Source organism: Gigantopelta aegis, chromosome 14 (genome assembly GCF_016097555.1).
Source record: "Gigantopelta aegis isolate Gae_Host chromosome 14, Gae_host_genome, whole genome shotgun sequence".
Classification (NCBI taxonomy): domain Eukaryota; kingdom Metazoa; phylum Mollusca; class Gastropoda; order Neomphalida; family Peltospiridae; genus Gigantopelta; species Gigantopelta aegis.
In genome coordinates, this window is record NC_054712.1 from 15930863 (window position 1) to 15948220 (window position 17358).

The 17358-nt window shown below is 40.0% G+C and overlaps 1 protein-coding gene across 1 annotated transcript in view; it reads left to right on the plus strand.

Moving 5' to 3' along the window:
• The first annotated feature begins 600 nt into the window (after positions 1 to 600).
• LOC121389105 overlaps positions 601 to 17358 on the plus strand; it is a 32001-nt gene continuing 15243 nt past the window's right edge. Inside the window, exons 1-5 of the mRNA XM_041520720.1 lie at positions 601 to 649; positions 7500 to 8069; positions 9324 to 9389; positions 13688 to 13812; positions 14747 to 14924. Coding sequence (XP_041376654.1) covers positions 640 to 649; positions 7500 to 8069; positions 9324 to 9389; positions 13688 to 13812; positions 14747 to 14924 — 949 coding nt within the window. The 5' untranslated portion in view covers positions 601 to 639. The remainder of the gene's footprint in view (positions 650 to 7499; positions 8070 to 9323; positions 9390 to 13687; positions 13813 to 14746; positions 14925 to 17358) is intronic.

The following is a 17358-nucleotide window of genomic DNA, read 5'->3' on the forward strand; positions in this document are numbered from 1 at the left end:
TGGTAATTTTTACATAAAGTCTCAAGAGAAAAAACCACACAGATTTTGAGAGGAAACCCGCTGTCGCCACTTCATGGGCTATTCTTTCCGATTAGCAACAAGGGATCTTTTATTTGCGCTTCTCACAGGCAGAATAGCACAAACCATGGCCTTTGTTGAACCAGTTATAGATCACTGGTCGGTGCAAGTGGTTTAAACCTACCCATTGAGCCTTGCGGAGCACTCACTCAGGGTTTGGAGTCGGTATCTGGATTAAAAATCCCATGCCTCGACTGGGATCCGAACCCAGTATCTACCAGCCTCTTGACCGATGGCCTAACCACGACGCCACCGAGGCTGGTCCGATCACCATTACTTCTCAGACGAACGTGCGTTTTCAGAATTATAAAAATAAAAATGTATTTTTGGAGTTTTACAAAAACCTGGATGACCAGAACCACTTCAGGTGTATAGAAATGGGTATGGTAAAACATAAAATGTAAGTACTTCTAATTTAAAATGATCAAAAATGACTTTAATAGTGAAAAAATACGTCTTAGTGTTTAAAAGTAGGATCTGTGACTTTAATATGTGGCATTTTTTCGTCTTGCAGCACGATGACCAATCGCTCTGCTTGAGGCGAGACTTGTCATTTCATTCATGGCGGATGGTAAGTAAACACTTTATAGTCAAATAGCATCAGGTCTCACTACACAGATCACTTCCGGGTGATGTATTTTGCCCATGCTACTTTGTAATATTGTGCATTGACCTTTTGGGACATGAGTGTATAGCGCAAGAGGCAGCCGGAGTGAATCGGTTAATGAACCACCTGTTCAGACCGGTACTACAGCCAGATGCGGTCATATAGCAAAAAACTGAGACGGAAATATTCTAAATTTTGGAGTGAAAATAAATGCTTATATAATGTATGTTCGCAATGGTGTATGTTGTTAGTGCCAACGAGAACCTGTTCTATTGGCATTCTTCGTTTGAAGGGAAATTTAACATGGATTTCAATGGCAGATGGCATCTGTGTAGCGAGACCATAGTCTTGAACCCGGAAATAAGTAGTACATAGTTATTGTTTATGTTGTTTACCGACACCACTAGAACACATTGATTTATTAATCATCGGCTATTTCCATTAGTTGCAAGGGATCTTTTATATGCACCATCCCACAGACAGGATAGCACATACCACGGCCATTGATATACCATTCGTGGTGCACTGGCTGTGACGAGAAATGGCCCGATGGGCCCACTGACAGGGATCAATCCCAGACCGACCTCGCATCAAGCGAACGCTTTACCAATGGGCTACGTCCCGTCTAAAGTAGTGCATAGCTGAATGTTCAAGGATAGTTTCAGAATACCATTAGGAACTCCATATCAGATAGTTTCAGAATACCATTAGGAACTCCATATCAGATAGTTTCAGAATACCATTAGGAACTCCATATCAGTTTCAGAGTACCATTAGGAACTCCATATCAGATAGTTTCAGAATACCATTAGGAACTCCATATCAGATAGTTTCAGAATACCATTAGGAACTCCACATCAGAAGCCCCCAATGTTCTCTAGTATGGTTCTCTCACAGCAGAGTTAAATGTGTAACCTTTTCCCCGTCCCAACCAGTGCACCACGACTGCTACATCACAGGTCTGTGGAATGGCGCATATAAAAGATCCCTTGCTACTAATGGAAAACTCCTGTCCTGGACGAAGGAGCCGGCCGAGGCCTGCGCCTGTGCCCAGGACAGGTGTGCGCTACAACAGCTTGCTCTGAATGTGCACGTTAATTCTCTTGACAATTGACAATTGAAAATGTAGCGGGTTTACTTGCTAAGTCTATATGTCAAAATTACCAAATGTTTGACATCCAATAGCCAGTGATTAATAAATCAATGTGCTCTAGTAGTGTCGTTAAACAAAATAAACTTTAAATATATAACCATTATTTTAGCATTTTCTAAGGATTTTGTTTTGTTTTCTTTTTTTGTTGTTAATGTTTCTCAATAAAACAGTAACTGTTGACATTGTGCGACTATCCTGTGGAAAAGGGGCGGGACGTAGATCCCAGTCGGTGGGGGCCCATTGGGCTATTTCTCGTCACAGCCAGTGCACCACAACTGATGTATCAAATGCCGTGGTATGTGCTATCCTGCCTATGTGATGGTACATATAAAAGATCCCTTGCTACTAATGGAAAAATTTAGCGGGTTTCCTCTCTATGACTGTCAAACTGACCATATGTTTAACATCCAGTAGCCGGTGATTAATAAATCAATGTGCTCTAGTGGTGTCGTTAAACAAAACAAACTAGCCTGGAAAATTCATTCACGTACTATTTATTTCCTGGATGGGTCTATTTTTGAGCCAATGTTTCTGGGCCTCGCTCCACGAATAGTCCACTAAAAATGTGAGGGAAAATTGGAAAAAAACTAGTAGATGCATTCCTCTAACCACCCCTAATAACATACATAGACGTCCACATGAATGCTCTGAGATTTCGCCGCTAATGCGTCATGACGTACTGGTATGGTAAATGCAAAAATAAGGTGATGAACATCGATATAAAAAAAAAAAAAGTAAATTAAAACAGAGCGTAAAGAACTGTGCAAAAATACAAATATCACAGATAGGTAAAATTAAAACTTAGAATAAAATTCAGTATCACGAACATAACATTTCTTCTAACAAATATATCTTAATTAATTAGTTTCCTTCCGATGATTGCACTTCACCAACACCTGGCGTACTGATGATGATGATGATGATGATGATGATGATAACTAGTTTAACGTGCCCATATACCACTAGGGTTTCGAACAGGCCCATCCCGATTCCGACCTCCGATAAGATCGGTGGCCTGACTCGGGATGGAGGGGGGGGGGGGGGGGGGGGTTGAAAATGGGCAGAATTTTAAAAATAGCAATTAGTAAAGAAGTTAATAGATTAAATAAAAAAAAATTAAAAAAAAGGTTACAAGCCAAAAATAAAAAAGAATTGACTGCTCGGCCGAATATTTATATAATTTGGAGCATTTTAGAAGGACAGTCCAAAATTAAACAAGAGAAAGAAGAGAGGATCGGACTATTTAATAATATTTTAAAAAAGAAGTAATTTCGACATAAAATTTTGAACGCAGATCTAAAAGTTTAAAGTCCGATCGATATGTTCACGCGAGTAGCCTCGTTAAGGCCGTTTGGGTACACAGCTTAAAGGGACGAGATGGGTTGCATCCCGTCAAGAAAACCCCTAGATTGACAGTCGATAGACGTTGAAGGTGTAGTGCTGTGCTGAAATACAGATCTTGAGAAGCCGGATCCGTCTGAACGAGAGAGAATATCAGACTAGGGTATAGTCCAGTCGTCATGGGTTGGTATAGTGGTGCGAACGGGCCCGACTCCGGAGGATACGAGATGGTATCACTATAAAGCAAGGTAAAGTCTAGAAAAAGAGTAGTAGGGGCCGACCCCGCTTTCTATTTCTTCTTCGAGTGGGGCGGTCAATCTTCCAGTGCTGCTAGGACAGGCTCGGACATGTAGAGACTAAACGCGAACAACCGTGGCGTTCTGCAGAATGGCCGTCATACGAGTCGCGAAAAAAACAAGTCGACAGTCAGACGGAGAAATGACGTGGAGGCAAGGAATCTCGCTAAAAAAGAATCCAACTGTCTATCGAAACGAGAAGCTTTCCGGCGTTCAGTCAATTCCAATGGCCGCATACATCCCAGTAGAAAACTTCATTTCGCTGACAAAAAAAAACGAAATGAAGGACCCCCAAGTCGAGCACACGAAAGCACGTGCAGTGTGCACAAGCAAAATAAAAACGTCTCATGGCGTGGAGCTCCAGACTGGGAATGTGCGTACTGAGGTGAAGGATCCTCCTTCAGAATAAATGAACGAGTCGAGTCTGTATGACCGACTAGAGCACGACTCAAGCACTAATGATGAACACAATCCGGCATAATTTTCGCAACGTTTTACAATCATTAAGCGCATTTGTTTTACTTATCGTTCATCACACCAAGTATATGGTCTGAAAAACATTAGATTTTTGTTAAAAAGCTGTCAATATCAAACACATTCCCACCCAACATGCCATTGTCTTAATGTATTCAGACTCGAATAATGCAAAATAAATCAACAGACAGGAGTAAATTTAGTTTCATTGTCAGGGGCTACAGAAGGAATTTGACATTGGGCGGCGGAGAAGGTGGGAGTAGGAGGGGTGTTCCCCTCTTGCAGATTTGGGGCCTAATTCACTAAACTCTCGCAAATTTGCAATCTCGCAGTGCAATGCTAAACTACTTACAAAGAGGATGCTTTGTTGTCTAACAGAGCCGAAGAGAGCTTTGTAACTTAGGCCCCTGATGCTCTGTGAACATTTTATTTTCAAAATCTTGATTAGCGATATGTCTAGTCAATTGGAAATTTGTTAGCAACGACGGTTTAATGTTTAAAATTGTGTAGCGATCTCTGTAACTTACGTAGCGAATCGCGACGCGATACTGAACAAAATGTTCCCTAATGGTGATGGGTCCTGTTCTACGAAACGATCTTAGCGCTAAGATCACCTTAAGTGCATTTGGTTGTTATGCATTTAAGTTGATCTTAGCGCTAAGATCGCTTTGTGGAACGGGGCCCATTAGAGGTTTTCCCGCTTGAAACATTTTCAAAGATATTTACTTTTGGGCGATATTAAACAGAAAGAACACTAAAATATGTACGAGTATGTACTGTTTAAAAACAAATGGCCATAATATTGGGGCGGCATAATAACCATAATAAACGCATAATTTTAGAATTATTGAAAACCTCCATTCTAATTGTATACAATCGCAGTAATTTACGTCAAGGGTCTTCGCTTTGATCAGCCTAACTTGTAAAAGAAAATAAATGCCACGATAATATAATAAACTGTTTAACTAAACATATTCCAATGTGTATTAACAGTATACTTTCCTCTAAACATATCCAAAGAACAAATGTATACTATTAGGCGTATTGGTGCGTTCGAGCAAAAACGACTTCCCATCGTGATCATTTTCTTTTCTTTGGAATGACGTAATTGGTCACTTCTGTGATTTTATATGGGACAGTTTACTTAAAGGGACACGCCCTAGTTACGTTTATTTGTTAACCATTACGGCGTTGTTTTTCGCTATTAAACCCCATTTTTCACAAATAAAATTGCACTTTACTTACATTTTATTATTTAGAATACACATTTCCATTCACCTGAAGTACTTTTTGGTAATCCTGATGTTTGTAAAACCACGAAATGCATTTTTTGAATTTTTTCACAAAACGTGTTGTCGAGAAAAAACCGTTAAGCAAGCGAGGTCCAATCTATTTTTAATGTCACAGACGTTGGTATATCACGTGACCGTTATCATTTTGGTTCGGTTTGTTTTCTCGTGCACGGTTCGCGCAATCAACATCCGATTTGTTGTTGTTCATTTGTGAGATTTTTCTTCACAGTTCGTGAACATTTTCAGTAACAATAAAGTTCACACAAGTAAGTGTCTCAATACAAAACGTTACAAACCCTTAAAACCAATAATTTTGCTAAGTCTTACGATATCTGGAGAGGGGATACAACCAGGACAGAACAGTTGGAACATGTCCAGGAGAGGTGAAACGAACGCACCCCAAGTCTGTGAAATTTGTCGTGACGTAGGCATTGTTGTGCTTCTACCGGTGACATCAGAATACTAACTTTCAAAATTATTTCAAGCAATTGGGACATGGCGATTCCCATGGTATTTATCGATATAAAACCTGCTTTTTCACTCCATTTGATAAAAACGTGATCTAAGTGTGTTACAGGTTTGTAGATTAACTAAATTATAATTTATTTTCGCTGGATGGAACTAGGGTGTGCGGCTTTAATCGAGAGTTTTACAGAATTATTTACAGTAATAAACGCTGTCGGTTGATAATGCCCATTACCATTTTAGGGATGACATGTTATTTATTGGAGAACGTTTTAATTTATTTCAGCAATATGGTGACACGGGTCCTGATCCACTACATGCTAATAACATAAGTGCCTACATTTTCTCCATACTATTAAACAAAGACTAATATTAGGACATGTCATGACGCATCAGATTGGTTAAAAAATGCATCACAATACCCTGTGATGTTAATAATACCGGTGCATATTATTACTGTGTCTAGATGGCGGTAACTGCCTTGTCTGGTGACCTACAAGATATTATCCTGCCAATCAAGTGGAGGCAACTAAAAGAGTAGACCAATTAACTAAGTAAACAGTCAGTTTATCCTTTCAGTGTGCATGGTTCAAAACAAATGGTAAATTTCAAAATTGTCCGCTTAATTTGTTTTTGTCCCGAGACAAGCCCCTGGCTATCCAGAGACAGGCCCCGGGACGGACATGCTCGAAACTCTAGTGGTATATGAACATGTAAAAATTATTCGCACTCGCATTCGCATGGTTCCTGACATACACTGCAGGTTTGATAGTTGTTTTGATCTGTTTAATAGCCAGTTTGACAATGGTGGGTTATTTTATTTTGGAAAATAATATATATTTAATGCTGGATTACTTGGATGGATATTGTTATAGAACACGGCGACGCATGCCTGTTTCATCATACCGCAAAAGTCAGCAGACTGGTTTGTTTGTTTCTTCGGTTCTATCAAATTGGCTGCGCCCGTTATATATAATAACCGTCACATTTGTACCGTTTTATTAATTAAATATACCAGTATGCTTGTTGATATTAAGCAATGGTGTCCAAAAGTCTTGCCCAAACATCCCTTCAATCATGTCTGTCTGTATTTAAATAAATCCATGTAGTACATTATTGTTACTACTGTTATTATTATGCTTAATTCAGTACTTTGGTTTTACTGCTGCTGCTGCTGCTGATACTACTACTACTACTACTACTACTACTGCTGCTGCTACTACTACTACTACTACTACTACTACTACTACTACTACTACTACTACTACTACTACTACTACTACTACTACTGCTACTACTACTGCTACTGCTGCTACTACTACTACTGCTACTACTACTGCTACTACTACTGCTGCTTCTACTGCTACTGCTACTGCTACTACTACTGCTACTACTACTACTACAACTACTACTATTACTACTACTATTATTCTTATTCTTATTATTTATACTGAATAAAACTTAAAGTTTGTTTTGTTTAACGACACCACTAGGGCACATTGGTTTACTAATCGGCTGTTGGATGTCAAATGTGATTATTCTGACCAATAGTCATAGAGAGGAAACCCGCTAAATTTGTATTAGTAGTAACAAGGGATCTTTCATATGCACCATCCCACAGACAGGATAGCACATACCACAACATTTGATGTACCACTCGTGGTGCACTGGCTGGAAACGAGAAATAGCCCAAATGGGCCCACCTTATACTGAGTATGTATAAAATATCGATACATTGTTGTTGTTAATTATCACCTTCATCATCTTCATCATTATTATTGTTATTATCACAGACCACGAAACGCTGATCGAGTCTGACACGGCTCCCGCTGGCACTATCTTCCTAACAGAAGGTTCTCACATCTGCGACGGGCACCACGCTTTCGACCAACTCAAGCACGAGCAGTCCTTCGCCGACAGCTGCATCGACTACGACGAGGAGCTGAGCAAGGCCCCGCCCCTCCAGGACCTCTACAGGTACCATGTGTTCTTCTCCCACTGTGCCGCGGACATCGACTGGGTCACGGACACGGTGAGGAAGCTGCAGGCCGCGCCCTTCTGCTACAAGTGCTACTACCTGTGTGAGAAGTTCAATCGCAGGCTGAGCATCGTCCAGAACCTGCTGTGTGCTGCCATGCTCAGCGAGAGGGTGGTGTTGGTGCTGACGCGGAGTTTCCTGGAGGACACATGGCCTGATTTCCAGGACATTCTCAAGAGTCTCACGACCACCAGTCTCCACAAACAACGAATGCTAGTCGTCCTCTTGGAAGAGTGTCCCATTCCCGAACAGCTCGAACATTTTGGTTTTATCGATGCTAAGGATCCGGATTTCTTTCACATTTTTACAAGCAGGTTAAAAAGTGGTAAGTGTACTGTTTTTGTTCGTTTTTACATCAAAAAGTACCAGTCCTATATAAGTAACTCACTGGATGCATGCACACAAAATACTTCTGCCTTACTGGTGACATCTCTTGGCTGTTTTGAAGATGTGCTGATGACTTGACACTCAGTTTCCAGCAGAATTAGTGTAACCTGTGTGTATATATTAAAGGGACATTCCTGAGTTTGCTGCATTTTTAAAGATGTTATCGACAGCAGAGACTTTTTAACAATTATAATTACATATCAGATATATTTTCCTGCATACAATATTAGTGTCTGTATGTTAAACGTGTTTCTGATCGTTCTAATATTTGTACTAGGTTAAATTTGATTTTATGTCCTAAAATATGTTTTTTCGTATGTACGAAATTATTTGAAGACAAAATCCAGTTTGGGTTTGTTACAAATATTAAGAAGACCAGAAACACATTGAATATAAAGACACTGATATTCTAAATAAGAAAATATATTTAATATGTAAGTTTAACTGTAGAAATATTATATTACTATTATTAGTCGGAAACATCTTACAATGCAGCACTCAGGAATGTCCCTTTAACGATCTCACAGTGAACGACCACCACAATTACCCTTTCGACTCTATATTGTGCTTAGAAACCTTTTGGATCATGGTAATGGGGTCAAGTTTGTTTTTGTAAATGACCATGTGTAGTAATTTGTCTGCTTCAATATGCTTTTCACGTTACCTGTAGCAATATTGTTGCAATAAATATATAAAGTAAATATATTAACGTGATTTGAAATGAATTTGGTGAATCTATCAGAAAAAAATCTCCATTGTGGCAGCCATTTTGTCATCTTGAATCGGTCATACATTGTTGATCGCGGTATGTTTTTGTACTACGACTACGTAGGCATCAGCTGAACAGTGATTGACGTTCCTATCCAAATGTATGACAGACTGGTCCACGAGATAAATCGACAACTTGCGGTGCACGACATGCCCGATCATCGGGATTTGTCGGCTGGTGGCCCTAAATGCCTCGGGATTTCTTTCTCATTTCTTTTTCTTTCTTTTTTTCTTTTTATTCCTGGTTTTAGTTAGTTCAGATAGTTCGTTAGTCCGCCAAGCGACGGGTCGTTGCTGCGAACGGGTGGGTGGGGAATGGGGTTCCTTTCAGTAATTTTAAAACAAAAGCCAAATGTTTAGTATTTAAGATATGAATAGTATCAGTATTAAAATAACCTCCATGATCTTTTGGTATTTATTTTAGGTCGTCTCCCTCGAAGCAGCCAATCAATAAGCAGTGACCTGGCCGCCGTATTCTCACCTAGGGCAAGTGAGACAATCTTTATAATTCATCTAAAACAAATACACTAACAAAGGAGTCATTGGTCGGGCTGCTGGTGTTCTCTGGCACCTGCCAGCGCGGGCCGTCCCCTCCTCTCACCTACCCCAAACCCTTTCCTGTCCTGGACGGAGGAGCCAACTTAGGCCGACACCTGCGCCCATGACAGGCGTGCGCTAAAACAGCTTGCTCTGAATGTGCACGTTAAACCCTATGATCTGACCTGACCTGACCAGTGATTGACTGAGTGATGAGTGAGTGAGTGAGGGAGTCAGTAAGTAACACATAACTTGAGTAATTAAGTGAGTACCGTAAATAAGTAAATAACTAAGTAACTGTATACGAACAACACACCAGTTAATTTTCATTAATATTCGGTCGAACATTCAAATGCGTTTCATCAATGACTGATGGAACCACTTTTGTAAATTCAGCCTCTACTGTAATTTAGAATACGTGCTTTAAATGCAGGGCAGTCGCACGCCTTATTTGTTATAGGGACGGGAAAATACATAGATATATATTTTTTAATATAATAAATAAATAAAAAATATAAATCACTGTCACCGTGTTGAGATTGAAAAGACCTTTCTAGTGGGGTATTACATTTGACGATAGCTTTATTTCTGATCCCTCCAAAGCTTCATAAAATGCTTTATGTTTCGCCTATATAGTAACTATAGGTAGTACTAAACCAAATAACTTACCGGCTGGGTAAGACTTCGAGATGCACCCAACTTTTGATAGAGCTGTTAATACCACAAATCCTGTCATTGGTTATAAATGTGAGTGTATTTGTTGCAAAAAAATATATAAGTTTCATCTGAGCAAAACATTTATGCAATTTTATTTCATCTAGTATCACTGTATTAAGTTGCCTTGTACTTGAAACATGTATTGGGTACCTGTAAAAACAAGTACTCAAATTTAGTGCGAAACTAGGGGTGTTTGTTGCAAAAATTATTAGTTTTATTTGAGCAAAACATTTATGAAATTTTATTTCATCTAGTACCACTGAATTAAGTTGCCTTGTGCTTGAAATATGTATTGGGTACCTATAAAAAAGTACTAAAATTTTGTGCGAAACTAGGGATATTGTAAAAACATCTGGTTATACCGAAAATGAGCTATGAAAGGTACCATTTTCTTCAGTTAATACTTTGAGGAAGGGGTTGTAGTACTGATATGTATGGGTCATAGCTCGGATGATATATTGCATATTGTGTTTTTAAACACAAACGACGTTAACATGGTCGCCTATGGAATTTTATTTAGTATAATACACCCTTGAGTCTGAGTCTATCATTGCCTGCATATCTGGAAAGGGACATAAGTGAGGGATACTTTGTAGTTGAAGCTCGTTAACGGTTTATTAGCAAACATATTAGGACGGGAAGTAGAAAAAAAACCCACGTAATTTCAGTGACGTCTTGCTGATAATCGGCATAAGTAATCTGTATGTGTGGCGGACATCATCTCTCACCAACTAGAAAAGGGGCCGTACCCTGATCAAAATTCTGGGGGTGGGCGCACTACTTTTTATAAACAGATGAAACACTATAGAAATTAAACCCTGAGTTGTGTATGCTATTTTCTGGAGTAAAAAAAAAGAAGACATTCTCAAGGGGGTAACTTCCCCTTGCCTCCCCCCCCCCCCCCCCCCCCCCCGGAGAGTACAGCCCTGGACAGAATAGCTACATAACCATCTCCAGCATTTTTGTATGTGTCAGCGTTTTTGGCATGAGGGTCCTGTCTTGCATGTGTGTGCTTATGCGACTACGTGCGTGTTTTGTGTGAGTGGTTTTGTCCTTACTCTCCTCCCCCGATCCGCCACTGATGTTTTTCACATAACAAAAAAAGTTTGTTTTGTTTAACGGCATCACTAGAGCACATTGATTTATTAATCAGCGGCTATTGGATGTCAAACATTCGGTAATTTTGACATATAGTCTTAGAGAGGAAACCCGCTACATATTTCCCATTAGTAGCAAGGGGTCTTTTATATGCACCACCTCACAGACAGGATAGCACATACCACGGCCTTTGATATACCGGTCGTGTTGCACTGGCTGGGACGGGAAATGGCCCAATGGTCCACCGACGGGGATCGATCTCAGACCGACCGCGCTTCAAGAGAGCGCTTTACATAACAAATACTATGGGGTATGTCCTTTTGGTACTAAATCGTGTGGTGCACCAGGTTGTGAACTTTGTAAGCGCTGTGCTGTCTCTCACCTGGTAGTGCAGGCCTGGTGCTTATAACACTCTCTAATGACGTCACACGCATACCATTTGTATGGCGTTGTCATGGCATTAGTCTCGAGTCTAGACTCTAAACGTTTTATAAGCACCAGGCCAGGTACAAAGTCGGCTGGAATATATCTCAGACCTACAAACGTTTCAAATGAAATCAGGTTCTGGCCACGTATGACTGTTTTTCATTTCTTTTAATCATGTGCATCTCTCGGGATTTTGAAACATGAGACTTGCATTTTGAGTACATTTCGTATCATACTGTATATATTCTGTCCACAGAGGTTTGAATGAGACGATGTCTGGGTAGTTAATGGTACTGGAGAGATATCGAAAAACATATTACTTCGTATATTTGAGCTAATGTGGATAATAAATGTAATTATGACCCTATGGGCTCAAATGTATCGTTAATTATTTTGTCGATCTCTGCACACTGTGCAGATTGCTTCTACAGCAACTGATTGGCTGGCATAAAAATCACGACGTTTGGATGGTTGTTTACCACGGCCGAAACTCCAGTTTCATTCATATAATGGTTCCAGTCATGAGTCAGATTGTAAACGTTATACGATCTACACAGATTTTCAGAAAAATGTTGAGTCATTTGTTTTATAAACGTGAAATGGTATATTAATTTTAACAATTTTCTAATTCAACCACAGTCTTATTATTTTGTATTGTAAACAGTTGGCTGTAAAAAGAACGCCGTTATGTCAAGACGTCACTTACATTATTACCCATATGGTTAAAAAATAGCTTGGTACGTTTCAAAGTGATAGGTCCACAAGAACGCCAAGTGGGACGTAACACTTCGTGACGTCATCGATTGGCGCACTACACACCTTACACGCACGTTAACCAATCAAGTTGAGTGATATAAATTAAGATCGATTTTGGGTAGTAAATAGGATATTAAACTCACTACCATTTAGTATAATTTTAATTAATGTCCCTCGTGAAATAATTGTCATTGTCACTCGCTAAGCTCGTTTAATATCCTTTAATTACGTCATGTAATGCCAGTGGCGTAGGAGGGAGGGGGTGGGGTGGGCATAGGGTGTCATGCCCCCTCCCCCCCAATCAAGAAAGAAGAAAGAAATGTTTTATTTAACGACGCACTCAACACATTTTATTTACGGTTATATGGCGTCAGACATATGGTTAAGGACAACACAGATATTGAGAGTAGAAACCCGCTGTCGCCACTTCATGAGCTACTCTTTTCAATTAACAGCAATGGTTCTTTTATATGTACCATCCCACAGACAGGGTAGTACATACCACGGCCTTTGGTGTACCAGTCGTGGTGCACTGGCTGGAACGAGGAATAGCCCAATGGGCCCATCGACGGGGATCGATCACAGACCGACCGCTTTACCACTGGGCTACGTCTCGCCCCCGTGGCCCCCCCCAATCAAACCTTAAAACAAAAACTATTAAGTTTTATAAAATCATACATACATACACACATACATAGTATGGGTTGGCCCCCTCGATATGCCCCCCTCCCCCTCCCCCCCCCCCAATATAAAATACTGGCTACAATAGTGTGTAATATGTGTGTAAGGTTATATCACGTAATGGCTCATGGCTGTGTTGTAGACAGCAGGGGAATTTTTACATTAAAAACCAGTTAAAAATGACAATGGGTAATAAAGAGAATAACCAACTCGCTGTGAGGAGTTACAAATTATCTGTCCCTCGTGAATGAATGTTGCAAAACCTTCGTCAGAAGCTCGGCTTCACAACATTCATTAATTGTAATTCACAATTCCTCGTAGCTCGTTAGTTATTCTCGAATTAGAATTCATAGTGAACGATTAAATTAAACGAACTATAGGATGGGTCAAGTCCAAGATGACATGTAAATACAGCTCCATTTAGTGCACCGTTTCGGTCCATTTCGATCTGTTTCGGTCTGTTTCGATCCGTTTAGGTCAGTTTTTGGTGTTTCGTTGGACCCTGTGTGAGCTAAAAAAAAAAAAACATGGTTTTTGTACAGTTGTATTATGAATAGAGTTGTTTAACTTCAGATCTGGCAAACGGTCACGTGCTAGCCACCATTGTCCTGGAGATGCGTGGCTATTGGAGGACCAGTCTCGTGGTTGCATCTAAGGATGACGAAGTGCCCACTGCTCTACGGTGGCATGGAATAAATGTACGTCCATGTTTGCAGACAGATATGCACTTCGTTTATTAGTGTTTGAAGCATCCTATCATCGGTATACAACTTAAATTCAGTTACTATTGCATCATCAGTTTTGTGACTTTAATAGTTTTCAAACAGTGTCTTTTGTCAAGTACGAAGACCAATCATGGAAATGATATCTAATTTGCGTAGTCACCTCGTGGCGCATGCATTTGTCTTGGCTCTGTCTTGTTAAAAAAGTTTGTTTCTGTTTAACGACACCACTAGATCACATTGATTTATTAATCATCGGCTATTGGATGACAAAGAGAGGAAACTTGCCACATTTTTCCATTAGTAGCAAGAGATATTTTAGATGCACCATCCCACAGACAGGATAGTACATACCACTGCCTTTGATATACCACTGGCTGGAACGAGAAATGGGCCTACCGACGGGAATCGATCTCAAACCGAACGCGCATCAAGCGAGCGCTTTACCACTGGGCTACGTTCCGCCCCTCTGTCTTGTTCAAAGTTACAACTTGGATATAATAAGAAATGCTTTGTTTAAATTTGATTATTTTACACATGGGCATTTCTTATTTTCTACATCTTAATTACCAGTTAGTCAGGCCTACATATTCTTCCTTGGGTGAACATTTCACTTTCAGGATAGAGAGTTAAAGATGAAACCCGTTTCAGACTGACTGAGATCGAGTGCGCAAACCAAAGTTTCTAGGGGGGAGGGGGGTGGGGGGTAGGGGAGGGGGGTGGGGGAGGGGGGTGGGGGATGGGGGAGGGGATATGCACCTCCGTAAATGTTTGAAAACTAGATGTCCTGAATTGTACCTTCTTGCATTCTACAAGTAAAATTCATCTGTGCCTTAAGATTTACTACCAGTAATATTTGTAATATGAAGCTGAAAATTGCAATTTATATCTTGTCTGGTTTATTGTACAGATGACTCAGGATGAGTACTGGGAGTTGGTGCAGACGGTAGCCCAGGCTCACGGCGGATCCACTCAGCTTCCGTGGATCTTCAGCATCCAGCCCGTGCTCGTGTTGCTGTCCGCCTTTGGGATGTGGACCCTGGCCTTCATCACCGTCATCGTTGTTCTTGTGGACGATTCCTCGGGAGGTAGGTTGTCTTGGATCACGAAGGAGCAAATGGCTATAGGAAAATATCACCGACAGGCGCGATATCCTTGTCCTCAAGTTTATAGGAGAATAAACGAGCTTCCATTTTATATCATGTTTATGTCCCGAGTGAAATAATGTTCAGTTGCACGAGCTTTTGAAAGTGACAATGAACATTATTTCACGAGGGACATAAACATGATACGAAATGGTAGCGAGTTTAATATCCCATTTATTACCCATAATCGATCTTAAAGGGACATTCCTGAGTTTGCTGCGACTTTTAATATGTTATTGACTAACTGAGCCTTTTTAACGATTGCAATTACATATCAAATATATTTTTCTGCATAAAATATTAGTGGCTGTATATTAAACGTGTTTCTGATCGTTCTAATATTTTTACTAGGTTAAATTTCATTTTATTGAGCCTTGAGGAGCACTCACTCAAGGTTTGGAGTCGGTATCTGGATTAAAAATCCCATGCCTCGACTGGGATCCAAACCCAGTACCTACCAGCCTGTAGATCAATGGCCTAACCACGACGCCACGTCGAACTGTTACCTCCCACTTGGCGTTTTAGTGGGACCTATCACTTTAATATATACTAAGATATTTTAACCATATGGGTAATACTTCATGATAGGGTCGCACTAAATGCATTTAAAGGACCCTTGCTGCTAACGGAAAAAATATATAGCGGGTTTCCGATGATTAATTAATCGATGTGTTCTAATGGTGTTGTTAAACAAAACAAACTGTTACTTTTACATTGTACACAGTCGATGTAGGATCAATTCCCGTCCCTATTGGGCTATTTTTTGTTCCAGCCAGTGCGCTACAACTGGTTTATCAAAGGCCGTAGTATGTGCTATCTTATCTGTGGGATGGTGCATATACAAAAATCCGTTTCTACTAATGGAAAAAAAAGATAGCGGGTTTCCTCTCCAAAACTATAATATATCAAAATGACCAAATGTTTGACATCCAATAGCCGATGATTAATAATTCAATATACTCTAGTGGTGTCGTTAAACAAAATAAACTTCTTCTTCACCAGTTTTTCCATTCAGGTACTTCACGACCACTCAGTTTGAGCTGATAAGAGAATATAAAATAGTGTGGCCGCAATGGGTTTCTTTTCTTTCTGTTTCTCGACCAAATGTCACATTAATCATATGTTAGACACCAAATAGCTGTTACTCCATTAAAGAGATCATTGAAAATGTCAGATTCATAATAAAAGATCCTATTTTCAATTAACAACTGAAATCAGTATTAGATAATATTATAACAAAAGATCAAACTAGTTTATTAAAGGCAGGTACATGGGTATATACGATTAATTTATGACATAATGCAACATACACAATGCCATAAAACACTAGGGATGTTATCAAAGATAACAATACAAAATGTTATATGTTTATTTATTTATTGTCCACGGCTTAATTTAAGGTTACCACCCGAAAATTGGGCAACTGGGCAACCCAAATATAAACTAGCATTCGCAGAGTACTGCTAAAGCAATACATGTCCCCTACCGGTCCCAACAAATTTTTATATCTCCTAAGTTCAAGGGCCATAACTCTGTCAAAATGAGTAAATCATCACGAAAGTCAAACTTGAACTGTAATTTCAGCCTAATTAATACTTAATTTTATGACACCCAGTAGTCTATGTGTATTTTTCTGATGGGGTGTCGTTAAACATTAATTCATTCATTCATTCAGTCAATCAGTCAGTCAGTCAGTCGGTCAGACCGGCCTCGGTGGCGTAGTGGTTACAAAATAAACGATACTAGCAAGAAACTGCCGGTATTAAAGAGTATCTAATGTTCGCAACTTCCAGCATTGTCTAGATTTACTCATGCGATTGATCACACATCCAGCCGTGACGATTTCGTTTGACCAATGTCTTCATATAGCACGTGGCGTCGTGGCAGGCCATCGGTCTACAGGCTGGTAGGTACTGGGTTCGGATCCCAGTCGAGGCATGGAATTTTTTAATCCAGATACCGACTCCAAACCCTGAGTGAGTGCTCCGCAAGGCTCAATGGGTAGGTGTAAACCACTTGCACCGACCAGTGATCCATAACTGGTTCAACAAAGGCTATGGTTTGTGCTATCCTGTCTGTGGGAAGCGCAAATAAAAGATCCCTTGCTGCCTGTCGTAAAAAGAGTAGCCTATGTGGCGACAGCGGGTTTCCTCTAAAACACAGTGTCAGAATGACCATATGTTTGACGTCCAATAGCCGATGATAAGCTAAAAAATCAATGTGCTCCAGTAGCGTCGAACCCCCCCATGTACGCCCATGTTATTAGACACCCATAATTTATTTATTTTGATTTATTTCAAGTGCTTGTATGTTACTAACAATGTTTTAGCATTATGCATTACGATAAACCTGGGTTCGGGGTACAAAATGAACATAT